This window comes from Haliotis rubra, unplaced genomic scaffold, assembly GCF_003918875.1.
Source record: "Haliotis rubra isolate DU_JTF1 unplaced genomic scaffold, ASM391887v1 Scf1485, whole genome shotgun sequence".
NCBI lineage: Eukaryota > Metazoa > Mollusca > Gastropoda > Lepetellida > Haliotidae > Haliotis > Haliotis rubra.
Genome location: NW_025765431.1, coordinates 50,100 through 70,331, shown reverse-complemented (window position 1 = coordinate 70,331; position 20,232 = coordinate 50,100). Strand labels below are relative to the sequence as shown.

The window sequence follows — 20,232 nt, the reverse complement described above, 5'->3', positions numbered from 1 at the left end:
ATTACGAATTTGGTAATTTATATAATCTTTATTAACCCCACACGCAAATACACGTCGTGTTTTTATGAAATTGTGAATGAGTGTGCCCAGTCTTCTACAAAAATGTTCACGATACCTATCATTTATGATTCAGTATTTTCAGTCAAATTTCGGTTTTGCACCAGACTTACCTCTTTTTGCGAACACCGTAGTATTCATTGATGCGAGACTCGCGCAAATGAGCCGTGGCCACAATGGCTGAGTGGGCGTGGCTAAAAGAGATCACGTGCTGCAATGCAGTGAGGCTATTAGTTCATGTAGTTTTTTAAGAATAAGCAAGCAAAGAAATTACAACAAGTCCACAACGAGAATCAAGAAAAATTTCATTCAAGTAGGTATGTTTAACCCTGTACTTTGTGAACTCTATCCTCATTGTGGGAAATACGCCTTTAATAAGCTTGCTGTTTCCACCGTCCCATTCGCACAACACTCGGCGTGCATGCATTAGTCGCCCGACTTCCACGCTTCTCTCGTGACAGCACCGCGTCCGATCAGTCAAACCTGCTGTACCGGTATATACCGCTGGCATGTAGTCAGATCTCGCACTTCAAAGGATTGTTTACAGTTACGCACGTGCAACTTACATCGCGTGCTGATGCACGTGCTGCGGCGAGATCACGGGATCCACAGCCCTGGCTGCAAGAAGTCATGTCGGCTCTCCCACGTGTTGCTGTATTGATCGTGGCTGTCTGTGCTCGGATTGCATCAGGTGAGTAAGCAACTGTGTTATCGTCCAGCCCAAAATGTAGTGTAATTGACAACATGCCAGTTCTGTAAAATATCTATCACAGCGAATAACTGCATCGCATTCTTTCGTTTGCGTTGTAGAGTGTTCGTCTTCGGTGTATGCAACCACCGCTAACAGCCATTGAGTGACATTAATGAAAATGCATGCATTGTATGGCATGTTGAACCCTGGTGGTAAACTTACTTCTCGTTTTGTGCTCGACGAAGAAACGATCGAACGATTGTATTATTGTATGATACTTTACACATATCTCTACAACGTTGTGTTCACATATCTCTGTAACGTTGGGTCTACATATTTCTATAACGCTGTGTTCACATATCTCTACAACGTTGTGTTCACATTTCTCTATAACGTTGTGTTCACATATCACTATAACGTAGTGTTCACATATCTTTACAACGTTGTGTTCACATATCTCTATAACGTAGTGTTTACACATCACTATAACGTAGTGTTCACATATCTTTACATCGTTGTGTTCACATATCTCTTTTACGTTGTGTTCACATATCTCTATAATATTGTGTTCACATATCTATAACGTTGTGTTCGCATATCACTATAACGTTGTGTTCTCATATCCCTACAACGTTGTCTTCACACATCTCTATAACATTACATTCTACACAATATCTCAACATTATCTCCACTATATATTCACACCCGATATGTAAGATGGTACAGACAACGTCATATAGACAAGACACTGATTAACAGTAACAGACAAGAACAGCGTTTTACAGAAACACTCCGGAATAACAGAACACAATATTTGGATTTAAAGTACTTTTAAATCATTTTGTGCGCACCGGCATTACCAATTAACGGGACTTTAAACTGACATATTCTGGTGACACTACATTGTTTCGTTTCCTCATGATTTTCTTATGATTTATACAATGGAACCATCTAATTACTCAGTAATGACAACTGGAGACATTATCGCCGATACATTAGGACCATCTGACTTATTGCTGCTAAACATTCGGCATACACTACTGATATTCTATCTGAATAGACGCAGCACTGTCAATATTATCGCAGGGACCCATTACACATTCAGTCGAGGGGCTGAAACCTGTTATTGCGGGAAGTGTTTTTCTTTGGTCGTGGGTGATTTCCTGTAATTATAATTCGGCCCTGCAAATAGTGTAGTGACGTCACAGAGTTCATGAACTGGTGACGGACGATGTATGGGAGAACAGTCATGACATGATTCTGTATGTGCGGACACTGCCAATGGACATTATACCCAGGCATTCGTAACTACTCGCCCCTTTCCGTGACCTACAAGAAGACTCGTACCCCTATCGTACGCCATTATTGCGATTATAATCGTGGCAAACCAATCAAATCTAGTAAAACGCATTTCGAAGCATGAAAATTGCGGCACCGTTGAAGTTTGAAACTTCGCTAAAACTATGCAAAGCACAATTTAAACATAAACTTTGAGCTATAGGATCAGAAACTTTAAACACTGAAACATATTTTCAAAGGAAATGACTGTATTGCTGCCCACCCACAGGATATTGGATATTCTAGGTGCCATGTTTGGAAATTCAGAGTTATCTTTCCTTGGTAATAGTACTAGACTATTTTCATCTCCATGCCCGTTTGCGCTTAGACAGGGCCCAGTCGTAAACATGGCCACGAGAGGTGTACGAGACGCCATTCGGCTTGCCGGAATGACACGAGTAGTTACGAATGTATACCCAGGATGGGTGTGGTGTTAGGCCACATGAAAATACTTTCTTGTTTCTCGTTATCGCCCCACCCTAATTTTTATTTTTTTGCACTGGTAGATTTGCGTGTATAAAGCCGACAGACTCCTGAAATCCGTCTCAGCTTCCGGCATTCCAAGTTTTCGCTAACATTGTACAGAAAATCAGCCAAACTATTAAAAAATAAAATCCTCCCTACTACCCATTTTTTTTTAAATAAGTGATGAGAAACAAGCTATTTTTTTATGTGGCCTTAGTGTGGTTGCGTTAAATATATAGCCTTACAATACAGCGATGTTTCAGTGATAAGCAGCACGACCTTTCAAGATTTGACTGTTTCCAGTGGGGATTCACCTTGAGTTCGATGGTTCAGAATTAACTATTTAAAATTGTTGCAGAAAAATTGGGGAAATATTATTTGTTCCTATTTTTTTTTAAATTCAGAAGTATTTTAGCCAGGCGTGTTAACATTGCATAAATGCAATACTTTAACCTAACTAAAGCATGAAACCCTCTTCCTCCTTTTGGTCCTGTTATCAGTGAGGTGCATGTTTCCTCTACAAGGTATTATCATCTGCTGTGTTAACCATGTTAGCATGAATGAAGAAATCATTTGATTCCATTTTTGGATGTTATACTTTTGTTTGTTTGTTTGTTTGTTGTTTAACGCCGCACCCAACCATTTTCCTGCTATATGACGACTGTCTGTAAATAATGGTGTCTGGACCAAACCATCCAATGATTGACATCACGAGCATCGATCTACGCAGTCGGGATGCGATGGCATGTGTCAATCACGTCAGCGAGCCTGACCACCAGATCCCGTTAGTCGTATCTTATGACACGCATGAGTTGTTGAAGACCAATTCTTTACTTGGATCTTCATTTTTGAGTTGTCATTTTTGTTTTGCTGAAAATCCTTTCCGAATATCGGTCTCTGATCAGGTCTAGATGGAGCCCCCACCCTCGGTTCAGGACATCTATTACTGAAATGGGGGCGATGGGGTAGCCTAGTGGTTGCAGCGTTCGCTCGTCACGCCGAAGACCAGGGTTCGATTCCCCACATGAGTACAATGTGTGAAGCCCATTTCTGGTGTCCCCGCCGTGATATTGCTTGAATACTGCTAAAAGCGGCGTAAAACCATACTCATTCACTCATTCATTATCAACAAAACCGTTCCGGAACTGCGTCACCTCAGACTCAATTGCTGTAACATTGTATAATAGTCTACTCAAGCTCACGAACCACATGTTGCAGAATACATATGGTTATTCAACGATTTCCTTAATTCATATTTCATTATTCGTGAACGTCAAACCCGAGATACACACGAGATTGGTAATCAATCCGTATACACAATACAAACTGTACCTGTTATGGATTTTGTTAGCGCACGTGTATGCGACAAACTAATCTCCATATTATGATAAATTGATTCGACGGTCATACCGTAGTGCTACTTCTAGCATCCTAATACTGCATGCTTAAACCTACACTAACACTTAGCCTGTGAATTATATACGGTATAAACAACATAGTCTATATGACAGGAAAAGGATAGGAAGGGAGAATAGTGTTGTTTTAGATATCTTGAATGAAAATTGAGATATCTTGAATTGAAGATATCATAAAATGAATTTTAAAAATATCTCTAATAGAGATAAATATAGATATGTGATATCTGTAATAAAATTCGTGATATCGCGAAATGAATGTCATAATGTGATTAACTATACAAATGATGTTGTTAGTGTATGAAATTCAGTTGCTGATATCTTGCAATTAAATACAGATATCTTTAATTAATTGTCACTTTCAACATGATGGCGTATACGCTACAGAAAAAGGTCAACACAAGATACGGACTCTCTGGTATGACGTCACAACCATATTCGGCCGACTGCTAAAATAAAAACAAGCATACGTGTGGGCGGGGCTAAAGTGGTTATAGTTTTGGTGCATATTTATAATGTTTACGTTTTTTTTCCATAAATGAATGGTGCAGATGTGATATATATTCATGTTTGAATGACATGTAATAAAAAAGCGTTTTGTTTAACCTTTTTTAAAATCCCTTAAATGAATTGAAGATATCTTGAAATGAATTAATGATATCTCGAATAGAGCTAATTTTTGCTGTTCTTTCCTGTCGTCTTTATTACAGATATCAATTACTGATATATTGATATCTTTCTTCATCTATCTATTTTCATTATTGGCATCAGTAATGGCAAGAATTGAAGATATCTCAGGGTTAAGGATAGCTCTAATTGTATAGAAGATATCTCTTATTGTATTAAATATATCTATAATGCGTCTGTGGATAAGTATATACTGTTTCAGTATACCTTGAGTTGAATTTAAGATATGCTGAATTGAATTCTGATAGAATTATGTACATTTTGATGGTCATTGTCTTACTGATATCTTTAACACACGGAATATTTTCTTGATATCACAGTAGCATTTTATGATATCAGTGATTCTATTTTGGATATCAGAAATCAATCAAAGATATCTTCAATTGTTTTCCGATACCGTAAAGGTCCTGGTTAGAAATGACCTTCAGTAACCCATGCTTGTCGAAAGAGGCGACTAACGGGATAGGGTGGTCAGACACGACGACTTGGTTGACACATGCCATGGTATCCCAGTTGCGTAGATCGATGCTCATACTGTTGATCACTGGATTATCTGGTCCAGACTCGATTATTAACAGACCGCCGCCATCCACCTGGAATATTGCTGAGTGTGGCGTAATAGTAAACTCACTCACTGACTCACTCATTATATTCAAATTCAAGATGGTATCTATAAAACAATTAATAATGTCGATAATTTCTTAATAAATGTGAAAACGGCGTGCTATACATTCTCGGACATTCTGACCACCGAGTCTGTCACGTTGAGATTAATTGCTAAAGGAGTTCAGAATGTTTTGGCAAGTCTAGATTTCCTCATCCGAATGATCGGTCATGTTTGAAATTCCCCATTGATCTGGGCTCCGTTTTGATTATATTTTGTATGTTTTAGATATATGTATTTAAATGAGACACCTGTACATATTTCTGGGACTAGTGTCTGTCCGACCACCATGCATCCATGACTACTGCTTGGTAATGAGATGTGACCTACAAAGAGGTAGAGCAGGTCGCACCAGTCCGTGAGTCACCAGGACCTGCCGTGGTGTTCCCGTATCACAGGTCAAACCCGTCACTGTCATATCTATTACCAATGACTAACTGACGTTCTCGACCCGAACGAGTCGATGCACAGGGGACTTGGCTGTTTTGTAATAGTTAGGGCCAGTGACCATAAATTACATGATGGCCTCTTAAGGGTTTTTTCCTGGAAGTCTTGCAGTTTCAAAGCTATAGTGTAATCACTCATAAGGGAAATATGCAGTGTATAATTTGGTTTTATGTTAATGTACACATTCAACATTCATAAGTTACGACGCCAATTATCATGCTGTACGAACATCTTGTATATGTTCATAGTTGTTTCGGCCCTTTCCGGTGCCTACACATTTCTGCAAGACTGACTGACTGACTTTTGGTTTTACGCCGCTTTTAGCAATATTCCAGCAACATCACGGCGGGGGACACCAGAAATGGGCTTCACACATTGTACCCATGTGGGGATTCGAACCCTGGTCTTCGGCGTGACGAGCCAACGCTTTAACCACTAGGCTACCCCACCGCCCCCATTTCTGCAAGAACAACGCGACCTCCGTTCGGCTCTCTCCGTCAAACCTGGTAAATTGTTATGTCAGCCCAGACTGCAAGCAGTCTGAATACCTCGGGCTTCAGTGGAGTAGAGATACTGCATACTTTCACTGTAAACCGGATATCGACCGAACCCATGTAGTTACAGAAATAGAGCTGTATTGTATTATTGCATAGTATGCATCAATGTGTACTCTGAAAGAAAGGATCGCTTCCTCCACAGTATTGCGTTGCGAACTAGTGAAACTAGCATTTCAGTTCAGTTACGGATACACACAAATGTCATCTGGGATCAGTTGGAGAGTCACTGCTTTTTGAGCAAGTGGCTGTGCAAAGTACAAATCTGTTTGCTCTAAGAAGCGGCCCTAAAATACCTCGTTGATGGGGTCCAAATTAACGTGATTTACTCAGTTCGAACCAACGAGAGTGAATACGGAACTGGTGTATCGTATAAGGATGTGGTATGGTACCTTTGTGTTTTTCTCAGTAAGTGAGTGAGTTTTAAAAGCTGACAATCGTTGTTCGTTTCTTGAAATTCGAACGTTTGTACTGGGACTTATGGTATGTCTACTGATACAGTGAGATAGGTACTCGTTACCAGTCTGACGTTCTTGTTGTGCTAGGTTGTCATTCACGACGACGCTGAATTCGAATTGAAGTACTACATATATGCCCACATGTTTCATGGTGTGAAGACACGTGAAGGTCCGAGTTAGAATATTGGCCTTCAGTAACCCATGCTTGTCGTAAGAGGCGACTAACGGGATCGGGTGGTCAGGCTTGTTGGCTTGGTTGACACATGTCATCGGTTCCCAATTGCGCAGATCGATGCTCATGCTGTTGATCACTGGATTGTCTGGTCCACACTCGATTATTTACAGACCACCGCCATATAGCTGGAATATTGCTGAGTGCGGCGTAAAACAACAAACTAAACCAAACCTAGGATATGGTCCGAACCAACCTCGGACCAACACTGTAACATAATCATCTGATTTCTTTGAATGTTACAATTACCACTGGCTTTGCCTGAAAAGTTATTTCTAAGTTAGTAAGTTTAGTTTTTCGCCGCTTTTAGCAATATTCCAGCAACATCACGGCGGGGGACACCAGAAATGGGCTTCACACATTGCACCCATGTGGGGAATCGAACCCGGGTCTTCGGCTTGACGAGCGAACGCTTTAACCGCTTTAATTTCTGAAGCCTGGATTGCATGTAAGCTGTAGAGCGTGAGTATAGTTTGACACCGCCTTCTGGGCGACGCAGAATAATATGGATACGTGTTATTGAAGCACCAACGCGTTTACTGAGGACTGCACGTAGATATGATGTATTTGTTTCTGTTGAGTTTTCAGTGCTGAGCCTAAAGTGTGCCCAGTGCACATCAATCCACACCCGACCCTGTGCGAACGGGAGAGTCGAGCCGACAGACTGCATGGGACTATATCAAGGAGCCCAGTTTTGTGTGACTTACTCGGGCACTATCAGAACAGGTAGGCTGTACAGCAACCGGGTCATCTCCATGTCTGTAGTGTCAGGTGTTATAAGAGTCTGTTTCCATGTCACGAAGTAATGCGAGGTATATTCAGAGAGTATTGTTTACAACTGGTATGCGTAGCTATGTGTGGGGTCTGAAGGCATATAAACCGCCTCCGTGGTGTAGTGGTTAGAGCGTCCACCCGGAGAGCGGAAGGTAGCGGGTTCGATCCCCGACCACGTCATCCCTAAAGACGTTAAAATATGGTACTTGTTGGTCCCTGCCTGGCGCTCGGCATTAATGGGTACAACAAGGACTGGTCGGCTCGGTGTCAGTATAATGTGTCTGAGTGGGGTATTCATGCTTCACTGCGGCATGGTATCTCAGTGGGCTAGCACTATAAAACCAGCTTAAGTCTGGGCTAGTACAAGCAGCCGCACATACACACGCATGCACGTCGTCATATGAGCGAAATATTCTCAAGCACGACGTAAAACCCAATTTCACCTCACCTCACCTCTGCAGGCATATAACCCACTTGGATGATAAATGTGTTATGAATACACAATGATTGTCCTGACAATAGAAAGTGGTCAAATTTAGCCGCAAACCCACTCATTCACCGCGGCTTCCATATGTGACTTTGTGTGCTGGCGATTAGGTGTCGGACTCTGAGGGTGTGTGTTCGAATCCCGAATGGTACTCAATTAAACTGAAGTACCAGAATCTGTACTTTACTGAGACAGTGTAATCCCATCTATAACATGTGTTAGATAAATGTGTTTTACTGTGATAAATTGTCATTGTTAAATCATCCAGTGTGCAGATGTTGTAGGGTCTAAGTGACTTAAGTAATAAGGCCCGCATTTATGTGTAGAGCTTGTTTCGAAGTCGAATCCTAGAATCGCCTCGATTATAACCAGTCATTCGTCTACACCCTACCCATTCGCCCGGGTTTCATGGTAAACGACAGCACTCTGATGCATTTAGACTTTACTTTGTCATTTGGTTAAGTGCAGTGCCGTAACTGAAAAATGCTTCAGCCCAAATCCGGGGCCCGGCTGTCGCTGTCGTCTGAGGCGATGTAATTCGCCCTGCAGTGATGCGGGTCTTAGGCGTGGCAGAAACCAATGGTACTTAGTTGAATCCCAGTTCGACCTGTTATATTTACTATAGCCGTGGTTCCCATTTTCATGAAAGTTGTACACGTCTAACATCTGGATCACCTTATCCTTCATATAGCTGACCCTGGTATAACTGAAATATTGTTCAAAGCGTCGTTAAACCGAAACTCAATCCCTTGACTATGATCAGCTTCTGTACACGTATATTCCATTGCAATCTGAAGTCCACGTTTTCTCCAACAGGTCGTGTTGTGTTCCGCGACTGCAGCTACGTGGACATGCACAGCATCTGCAGGAGCCAGCTGATGGAGAACCAGAAGACGGAAGTCTGCTACGAAACATGCGACACAGATGGATGTAACTCAGTGCCTAACTCAAACCAACCCTTCTGTCCTGCAGGGACAATCATCACGTTATGTGTCATGCTGGCTTTAATGGGGCTCAGGTGACAGGACGTAACCTGACAATATTCCCGACCAGGTGATGTGTCTCCTCCTGACAATACTCCTGTCCAGGTGACGTCTCCTCCTGACAATGCTCCTGTCTCGTCTCCTGACAATGCTCCTGTCCAGGTGACGTCTCCTCCTGACAATGCTCCTGTCCAGGTGACGTCTCCTCCTGACAATACTCCTGTCCAGGTGACGTCTCCTCCTGACAATGCTCCTGTCCAGGTGACGTCTCCTCCTGACAATACCTGTCCAGGTGACGTCTCCTCCTGACAATACTGTCCAGGTGATGCGTCTCATCCTGACAATGCTCCTGTCCAGGTGACGTCTCCTCCTGGCAATACTCCGGTCCAGGTGACGTCTCCTCCTGACCAGTTGATATATCTCCTCCTGGAAATACCCATGTGTCCATATTAAAGGTTCATTTCGGTGTTACACATATACACGTGACATGTACAGGTGACGTCTCACCGTGGTATTCCTGATGTCCATGTTAACGGTGTCCTGGTGGTATTACTCACACGCATGTCACAGGTGTCGTCCTAACATGACTCATGTTCACCGCTGGGTATCTCATCCCATTACACTGACAACAGGTGTCATCTTAGATTTTTCGCAAACAGCATTTCAACAAGGAGTCTATGTTGATACAATCTACAAGGATTGTAATGTATTGTGCGGGAAGACGCGGCTTAACCTAACGTGACCTGGAACCTGATTACATTGATACTGAGCGTGGTCAACTGATAAAACTGTTCCTTTCACTGACCTGGGCCCAGATTTTCGAAGCTCTCTTAGCGCTAAGATAGTTGTAAGTGCCATTTACGACTACCTTAGCGCTAAGAGAGCTTCGAAAATCTAGGCCCTGTTCACTACACGCTGAGGATGAGGTCAGTACGAAGACGCTGATATGTTTCTTAATGCATAATATTGCTTGAACTGTTCTCAGGTTGAAACATGTCTACAGTATGATGAATATCATAACAGGTATTCAGAAATATTCCAGCTATAAAACAGCGGATTGTAAATAATCAAGTAAATGACTACCTGACCAAATATGTGTCGTCTATTTACCACAATACAGTGTGTGAAACCTGTTCTATCTTGGAGCTGTTCCATCACTGGAAGTGACTACTGAAGACATCAGTTGGTTAAAGAGACGAAGGCACCGTTTAAGTTTCAATATATATGTGTTTTCCTTTATGTATTTTAGGTACATGTTTTTTTCCTCTGTTTTAACTGTGGACTTGTTATGTTTGATGGGTGTGTAAATAATGAATTAACAGTATTGTACATTAAAGATCAACGGCTTTAGGTAATAAACGTTATGAAATATTCTCCTTTTTCTCATAATCTTAATGTGTGAATGCTTGAAATCTGTGTATGAACTGCTGGATATATCTATGTTTTATACACCTACTTAAACGACTTTATATGTCTGTGTGATGTGTTCCTTCTTTCGTACCGAAAAGGAGCGGTGGGGTAGCCTAATGGTTAAAGCGTTCGCTCGTCGAGTCGAAAACCCGGGTTCGATTCCCCACATGGTTACAATGTGTGAAGGCCATTTCTGGTGTGCCCCGCCGTGATATTGATGGAATATTGCGCGGCGTAAATTCATACTCACTCGTACAGAAAATCGCTGTGCAGAGTTGCATCCCTTAGGCACGCCAGAAACCAATGCTTGTTCTATCCCCGGTTATGGGTTTGTTAGCACCATGCACATGACAAACCTCTGCATAAACTGTATAATGTCTATCTTTCCGCGCGCATTAAACCGACACGTCGGGATGTAACTAGAATCCTGTTTAATGAGTGAGTGAGTACGAATTTACGCGATTTTAGCAATATTTCAGCAATCTTGCGGCTTGGTGGCAACCGGAAATGGGCTTCACTCTTTGTACCGATATGAGGAATTGAAATCCGGTCTTCGGCGTAATGAGCGACCGCTTTATCCACTAGGCTAACCCACAGCCCCGAATCCTGTTCAAAGCAGCGTTAAAGCCAAATAATGTTATGCATTGGGATCGGTCGGACAAAATGTCTGCGTAATGTGGCCAGTGTTGGTTTTGATCGTTTTTAAAGACGGATTGTGCCCAATAACACACTGTCTATTTCCCACGGGGACAACGGCCGCTTATGCGTTACTTATACTGTACGATGTACTATATAATGCTCCTTACAAGAGAAGTAAGTGATCTCTATAACACCTGATAGTTTCATGTAGGTGAATTTAAGCTACAACATGCTCCTGTTCTACACAATCAATAACGAGGAGCTGCTTGTCACGTTCTGATAAGCCCCGTTGTTGATTTTGCGGCCATCGACACTGTATGAGCGCTGTCAAAGGGCACACTGTAGAATATTGTACCCTTTATATTCTCTACTCTGTTTACCAACATATTTACCTTGATAATAGTGCAATGTCGTCTCGGCACTGTTCGAGCAATACAGAGGACAGTGAGTGTCGAAGGCGGGTTTTTGTTTCAACCGAAGCCCTGAATCTCTGTGCATCATTGGCTCCATAAAGCACCTGTTCCCACGCACTTGTGCATGATCAAGGCGTTCGACATTACCCCTGATAAGGTTTACAGTCATATGACTTATTCCACCGGGTACCCATTCATTGCTGGGTGAACGGAGTCAATTTATGAACAAACTCACTTGCCTTGGGTGAGATAACATGTGTCACGTGTGCCTCGTTGTGGGACAGGACTGAAGTCCTAGAAACTCTCGGGTGACTAGGCTCGCTCACATATTTGACACAAATCATCGTATCCCAATTGCGTAGATCGATGCTCATGTTGTTGATTACTGTGCCTGGTCCAGACTCCATTATTTACAGACTTCCACCATATAGCTAAGTGCGGCGTTAAACAAACAAAATCATACCTAAGTTAACCGAAAAACTACATAGACAAGTCCTAAATAAATGCCATCGACAGCACTGTTATGTTACATGCGTTCCGCCGAAGACCCGGTTCGATTCCCCTCATGGGTACAATGTGATACCCCAGTATACAGATATTGCTGTGGCGTAAAATCCAATCCACTCACTCACTCACGCTCAGAGGCCAAACCTGTATTCCAGCATTTCCTCGAATAAGCCTTGTACAAACGAGTACCCGTAGTCAAATAACAGCACCAATGTGGTAGTAGGTGGAAACTGCCTTTGTGCCTATTGGCTCTACCGTATAACAATGATTAAAAAGTGATACATTTTGCCCAAAAACAATGTGCTTAATAGGATTGCTTGTATCAGAGTATGTATTTCTCATTGAGGTTTCGACATCTGGCAGACATATGCAATTTCAGTTCACAAAATAAGCACTATGATTAGTTGTGTTAAATATATCAAAACTTGTATATATATATATATATATATATATATATATATCGGGACTGAGCAAAGTTCATATTGATGAGTAGACACATGAATGCATCGTTCGCCATGCGGTACTGTAGCACATTATACAGGTATATTAAAATCATTGAAACGCGTGTAGAAGAACGCTTACACGTGGCAATGTTGTGTTTGTATATTCTAAACGGATTGTACAGGTGGGGGTGAGTTGCTGTTTATTACGATAATATAAATATTTACTTGTTTGTCCACAATGTCAACTCCTGAAGATCATTTCCTGCGACTCATCTCTGTCATTTTGGCATCCTTGTGATAAGTTTCACTAATTCATGTGTCGATCATATCATCTAAAACACTGTTTGGTAACATGGATTTGTTACTACTTGGTTCCAATTTCTCCAAATATGAGGGCTGGTGGGGTAGCCCAGTGACTGTGATGTTTGCTCGTGACGCCGAAGGCCCTTCGACATGGGTACATTGTGTGAAGACCATCTCTGGTGTCCTCCCGCTGTGATGTTGCTGGAATATTGCTAGAAGCGGCTTAAAACCATACTCAAATTATGAATTGAATATACATGCATTATCATCGTAGTCCCGCCTCATAGACACCGCATGCGAATGCACTGATTGATCATATATCAAATGTGCTTTTAGAAGCCATAGACTGCCTTTTCAACATACAACCCTGTCTGGGGGTCTTGTTTACGTCTTAAATGTTGCTAAGTAACAAGCTGTATACCCGATGGTATTTACCAGTACGACATTTCGTGATGTCGGGGGCGGTGGGTAGCCTAGAGGATAAAGCGTTTGCTCGTCAGACTTAAGGCCCGGGTTCGATTCCCCACATGTGTACAATGTGTGAAGCCCATTTCTGGTGTCCCCCGCTGTGATATTGCTGGAATATTGCTAAACGTGGCGTAAAAACTCACTCACTCGCTCACTCAAGGTAGGTGGCCACGTTGCTTAACCTTCTTGTTCCACTAGCGGGTTACAGTGAACTACGTTTTTGGTGTGCGAGGTATATCTATAGCTAACGAAATATGCCGGGTGGAGTCTAATACTAATGGGATGCTAAGAGTGAGTGGATGTGGTTTGATGCCGCTTTTAGCAATATCACAACGGGGAACACCGAAATGAGCACCACGTGTTGTATCCATGAGGGGAATCGAATCCGGACCTTCGGCGTGACAAACAAACGATTTAACCAGTTAGCTACTATAACACCCCTTTTAATTATTGACACATATGTGAGGTAAGGTGAAATTGGGTTTAACGTCGTGCTTGAGAATATTTCGCTCATATGACGATGTGCATGCGTGTGTATGTGTATGTGCGGCTGCTTGTACTAGCCCAGACTTAAGCTGGTTTTATAGTGCTAGCCCACTGAGATACCACGCCGCAGTGAAGCATGAATACCCCACTCAGACACATTACACTGACTCCGAGCCGACCAGTCCTTGTTGTACCCATTAATGCCGAGCGCCAGGCAGGGACCAAAAAGTACCACATTTTAACATCTTTTGGTATGACGCGGTCGGGGATTGAACTCGCGACCATCCGCTCTCCGGCTGACACATATGTAGAGTCATTATAACTAAACACCCATGTGGGTGATCGAACCTTCGCTCTTCGGTGTGACGAGCGAACTATTTGATCATAATACTGTCCCACCGACCCGGACCGCTAAGATGCGTAGGTCAACGGCTATTAATAGAGGTGTACGTGGTGGTTTTAATCTGGCAGGTCAACGGTTACTGATTACGATTGTTGAATGTCGAGGTGAGTCTTCTTTCAAGTGTTTTGTAAAGTTTCTGTAATATTTACAAAAAACAACCATCTGATATCAACTTAAAATTAAAGTTGCATGCCCGAGTTGCGTCCTTAACTGTCACACATTTACTTCCAAATTTCGAACTATTAAGGAGAATAAACTGTGCATTTGTTGTTTTATCTAGCGAGTGATAGTGTTATACGAAAATAGCACAGGTGACGTGAAGTTGTGCTGAGTCGAATGTTTTCAATTCATTACAAATTCATCGTCGATGAACCAGCTTTTCCCTCTTCATTGTTGAAACAGGTAAATTGCAATAATTCTGCTTCATAAGTAATAGGTTGAGACAGATATGAGGACATTGACATGAACCCGTTTCCTGACACGAATTGTCCATATATTCCTCATTGACATAACACAACTTTTAATTGAAAAGGATTGTGGAAATGAACAAAATATTGTCAAAGAGGGATATAGGATTTCATTAAGAATAATACTGGCCCCTTTCTGTTTAAAGATGACCCGCTGTGTTGAAATGGTTGGTCTCGGCACCACCGAGCTGCTTTTCTGTGTGTCAGCCCTTTGTCTGATGTACGTGTCACCATGTGGACTGACTATTCCTAGTTTTCTTCTCACCGGAAGCATTTTTGTATGCTACTGGCTAATTCGAAGAGCAAGAGCAAGAAGGATTGATGCACAAGGGAAATATGTACTCATTACAGGTTGTGACACAGGTAAGGTTTAGTTTGTAAAGACCTCACATAACGATAGGATTATAACTGTTAATAAACTTCTAACCGTGATGACCATTCATGAACATAAGAGACTGAAGCCGATTAAAAGAGATGATAAATATTTCAGAGTGATGACTAGTAAATATGTGAAAATGATGACGATTAATAAACGTGAGAGTGATGGCCAAATAAACACAAATGTGACTGATGACAATTGATGATTTGAGAGTGATGACAATTAATAAACGTGAGAGTGATGACCATTACTAAACACGTGAGAGCGATGACCAAGACTCTGAAAGAGAGGAAGATGAACAAATTGATGACAGTGAAAATATATCTTCCAATTTAATCTTATCTATACTGTATGAGCTTGATCATTCGGTTGTTACATGGTGTGTCGGCGTAGTCACCGGCTGAGCACGTACATAGTAATCTATCAGCGTCATTGCATAGAGATTTTACATGAACGTTTTCTCGTTTCAGGTTTTGGAAATAGTCTTGCTCGACTCCTTGATAGCAAAGGTTTAAAGGTATTTGCTACATGCCTTTCTGAACAAAGTGAAGGAGCAAAACTATTGAAGAAAGATGGAAGCAAGAATATGCGTGTTTTACAGCTGGATGTCAGTTCGGATGCGAGCGTTCTTGCCTGCCTTGAACAGATCAAGCCCATATGTTTTAAAGAAGGTACATTAGGGCATTTCTGGGATGAATTCGAAGACATCATTGTAGATGAATTGAAATGTTCGCGTCGTTTCGGATTATGGCATATCTAGCTTTTTGCAGCACGCACATGAATAACAGAAACGCAACCTTCATCGAAACGTACCTTACTATTATACCATGGCTGAATTGGTTTACAAAGTTCGTAACGTTTTCTTTGTAACAATTCAGTACATAAAAGAATGTATCACTTTTGTTCAAACCACTTTGCCTCGCATATTGGCCGAGTTGTTACATTCGACACCAAATGATAATCTGGTACACCACGCATTTTGTCGTTCACATCCAAACCTTTGAAATGAACATTTTGAAGAGGACAAATAAAATATCACCTTTGTAGTCATTGTGATGCTGTGTTTAATTTTTCAGGCTTGTGGACCTTGGTAAACAATGCTGGGATAATCTGCAAAGGCGATGTGGAGATACAGACCATGGAAGCGTATAAGAGAATTGCAGAAGTTAACTTATTTGGGGTTGTACGAATGTGTAAAGTCTTTCTGTCAGTTGTTAGAAAATGTAAAGGTGAGCTACGTTTGCTTGAACTGCAGACGTCAACATATTTTGGGCTGTACGAATGTGTAAAGTCTTTCTGTCAGTTGTTAGAAAATGTAAAGGTGAGCTACGTTTGCTTGTTTTCAGTTGTGGATATGAGAGCAACTTTGAAGATTTATTTTATTTATTCTTTGAAAATGCCCATTGATATGCAGATAGTCACATATTAATGATTACCAACATATGACGTTTGTGTTTTAGGCAGAGTTATTAACGTCACAAGCGTCCGAGGATTACAAGCCTTCTGTGGGGATTCCGGCTATGTCATGAGTAAATTTGGTCTTGAGGGTTTTACCGACTGTCTTAGGCTAGAGATGAGGAGGTTTGGAGTCAAGGTCATTCACGTGGAACCCGGAATGTTTGGGCTCAACACTGGTTTATTCAATGAAGAAAACGTACGGTTGTTGGTTCTTTGCTATGCTATGTATTTACAATAGAATATGTTCCATATCTTTATTGAACACCTGTTGTTATCTATTCCTATCATTTTCCCCCTCTCCAATTTGCCAATAACGTCAAATGGAATTGGCAGAAATTCGAGAATGGTTATTCTCTGGTGTTTACGCTTCCTATATAGTTTGATTTGGCATGAATTCTTTCAAACAATACATGTTTGATGGGCATTTAAGAGTAACATAACAACGTGCGGTGTTGATTTACAACTTCTTCATTATTTACAACACGCCGTTTCTGGGCTACTTCTTGCCCCTTCATCAGGTAAATGCATGCTAATATCTTTATGTGTTTATGTTGATAACTAGTTATATGTTCGCATTTTATTCACCCCCAAACAGGTTGAACGATACAAAGTTTTGAGCAAGAAGCTGATCGATAATGTCAGCGATGAAATAAGGACAGCGTATGGGCAAGACTATCTGGACACATACATGCGGGTGCCAAAAATGCGCCCAGGGTCTTCCGACCAGGACATCCAACCAATGCTTGATGCCTTTGAAGATGCCATACTTAGCTGCCGGCCAGACAGTCGCTACCTTGTTGATGGGCAGAGGGTGGACGGCGACTGTGTGAGTGAAGAACAATGTGTATGAAGTATATGTTCAATATGGACAAATTTGATTGCTCATCAACCATGTAAAAACTAAATCTGTGAAATATATTCTGGTATTTAAACATCATTTGGAAAACGTACTGAACCTCCGGTATAATTTCTTGTTGTATTTGCCTTTAATGCTTCTTAATATCTTTCCACATGCATGTACATGATCCAAACTTGTCTTAACCTTTCAGACGATGGCTCGCCTCAGAAATGTCCTGCCTGTATTTATTATGGATCCATTGTATTTCTACCTGCGTCCATTGCCAAAAGAAGCTTTCTATGCAAGTACAACTTCTAGGCATTGAAGAAGCTGACGTGCAAATAAACATTTGTAAATGAATTTAGTTAATGCTCAGGAGTGCTTAATAAAGGTATTTTATCATTTTCCGAATCCATTTTTCATGTGTGGGTGGCCTCGTCCTGTTTTAAGTTTCTTTCAAATATACTAGGCCTAAAAGAAACTGTGCATACAAAAATTTAAAATGTAAATTTATCAAACCTGTGTAGACACATAAGGATTTAAATTCAGAGATTATTGACATGTATCCAACATGCATGCACGTGCCACGTTCCATGACGTCAGTGGGTTCGTCCTTGAGACGTGCAGTACGTTGTTGCATGTGCATTCCGGGAAAGAGAAACAGAGCAAATGAATGCGCCACAATTCCGTCACTTTGGAAAGCTCAACCCCTGCCCTTGCAATCGTTCAAAAAAATTAAACGGCTATTGAAACGCATAGCATGCCAAGGCTCACGACTGCACAACGTCATGAGGCCATTGGGATGGTCCGTGGGGGAATGTCTCAACGACAAGTGGCTGCACATTTCCACTGCCACCGGAACACCATTTCTGCACTGGTGAGACGCTATCAGAACACAATGACGTCATCGATCGGCCACGTTCTGGACGTCCACGTGTAACAACGCCAAGACAGGACAGATGGATAAGGGTGACCCACCTTCGCCACAGGTTTCAGACTGCAGTGATGACTGCCCGAACCATCCCAGGACTTCGCCGTATCCACCCCAACACAGTTCGACAACGTTTACGTCATCACGGGATCAGACCACGACGTCAGATAACATCCTTGGCCTTGCAACAGAACTTGCGAGAATCTGGCGTGACATCCCACAAGCTTTCCATGCACGTTTGATAGGCTCTCTGCATCGTCGATGCACTGCTGTTCTCAATGCCGATGGTGGATATACCCGTTATTGAGCTTGTGACATGGTCATTTGACCCCTGTCCCGCTTGTGGACTCGTGACGTCATTGTGATTGACTTTTCAATTGAAATTATCCCGACTTGTTATGGTCTCATGATCCCTCCATTAAAGTTTATATGTACCTTTGACATTGTTATCGTACTTATCAACTGGGATAATATTTTGATAATGCACAGTTTCTTTATGTGGCTAGTATATATACACGGCGTCGAAGTGACCGACACATCAACACGATGGCTGGGGAAATGTGCAGCTGGATATCTTCACGAGTGATCGTTTATCCGTAACGTGAACTTAACAAAAGTGACTAATAGTTGTTATTGCTACTGTAAATGTCTCAATGACATAATTATACATGCGTAGGCTTCTCGAGGAAATATATATATACTCGAATCCAAACGAACGCGAATAAAGTAAAGCTTTGATACAGTGATGAATGAAGATATTGATGTTTGCTTTTTGAAATAATAAATAATGGTGAATATTTATAACGCGCCTTTCCAGGCTTCACATCCTGCTCAAAGCGCACAATCAGATCATTATTACCCCAGATAACCCAAGCTGTTTGTGAGGCGCTAGAAGGTTAATAGCCACATATCATATCCCGCCAAGTACCCATGTTCTGCTGGGTAAACAGAGGCAATTTTGAACAAACTCACTTGCCTTAGGTGAGACTATATGTATCACATGTCGGGCAGGACTAAAATCCTAGAAACTCTCAGGAGTCAAGCTGCCAAACACGGTCACCCATGCGATAACTCTCCGCGCCCAGCGTTGCTTAACTTCAACTGATTTGTGACCTGAGCACAATGCACAAGGCCACACACTACCACATCATATTTATAACCAGAACTGTGTCTTGATGTTGTCAGTATGACATCGTCATTTGGTAACGTCACTTATGGGTCATGGGAAAGAACATTTCAGTGTCGAATATGGCCTCCATCAGCAGTCACTTCGGTATCATCAGAACAGTGACCAGAATGCCTATCTGAACATCGAACACATACCACTTTGCCTCAACATGTTTCATATTTCAAATACTTTCAAACAATTGTAATATCCACGTTTCTTTTGGAATTCAGTTTACTTACCGTCATTAATTATACGCGCTATGGCGGTTGCCATGGATGTTACACTCCTGTGTCACTACCCTTTAGGTTTCCAGAAGAAGTTTTCGAAATTGTGATATCAGCATTGTTACAGGAACTCATATTCGCAATAAATTAAACTTTGCTGTTCTTATATGAAAATTGCAGTTTTCAACTGAGCTGTCCGAACAATATCCTTAAATAGATTAGTAACCTGTGACCACATCACACAGCTCATGATATGGTATAAATTCCTGAGAAAGTGTTGTTCATTCAGGTGTTGTAACAGTCGGACGAACGAAGGTTCGAACAACGTGCCAAGGCATAAGGTCTTTGTAACCCTGGATTTAGGGGAGCTGATGTACTATATAATGCTCCTTACAAGAGAAGTAAGTGATCTCTATAACACCTGATAGTTTCATGTAGGTGAA

General features: G+C 41.7%; 2 protein-coding genes across 2 annotated transcripts; both read left to right on the top strand.

Moving 5' to 3' along the window:
- The first annotated feature begins 319 nt into the window (after positions 1-319).
- On the top strand, positions 320-17,870 carry LOC124269891 (retinol dehydrogenase 7-like). The gene is made up of 7 exons (XM_046704935.1): positions 320-748; positions 14,938-15,154; positions 15,641-15,841; positions 16,247-16,399; positions 16,631-16,824; positions 17,224-17,454; positions 17,678-17,870. The coding sequence occupies exons 2-7, from the start codon at positions 14,938-14,940 to the stop codon at positions 17,789-17,791; spliced, it is 1,110 nt and encodes a 369-aa protein (XP_046560891.1). The 5' UTR covers positions 320-748; the 3' UTR covers positions 17,792-17,870.
- On the top strand, positions 909-10,109 carry LOC124269899 (U-scoloptoxin(05)-Cw1a-like). Its single transcript, XM_046704944.1, has 4 exons — positions 909-960; positions 7,597-7,734; positions 9,086-9,357; positions 9,415-10,109. Exons 1-3 carry the CDS (start codon positions 921-923, stop codon positions 9,289-9,291), a joined length of 384 nt encoding a protein of 127 aa, XP_046560900.1. The 5' UTR covers positions 909-920; the 3' UTR covers positions 9,292-9,357; positions 9,415-10,109.
- Positions 17,871-20,232: the final 2,362 nt, after the last annotated feature.

Coding starts and splice junctions, on each gene's coding strand:
- LOC124269891 (XM_046704935.1), top strand. CDS start 14,938: ATGACCCGCTGTGTTGAAATGGTTGGTCTCGGCACCACCGAGCTGCTT. Junction 15,842..16,246: donor GCCCATATGTTTTAAAGAAG/GTACATTAGGGC, acceptor TTAATTTTTCAG/GCTTGTGGACCTTGGTAAAC. Junction 16,825..17,223: donor GTTTATTCAATGAAGAAAAC/GTACGGTTGTTG, acceptor ACCCCCAAACAG/GTTGAACGATACAAAGTTTT.
- LOC124269899 (XM_046704944.1), top strand. CDS start 921: ATGAAAATGCATGCATTGTATGGCATGTTGAACCCTGGTG. Junction 961..7,596: donor TGGCATGTTGAACCCTGGTG/GTAAACTTACTT, acceptor TTGAGTTTTCAG/TGCTGAGCCTAAAGTGTGCC. Junction 7,735..9,085: donor CTCGGGCACTATCAGAACAG/GTAGGCTGTACA, acceptor TTTCTCCAACAG/GTCGTGTTGTGTTCCGCGAC.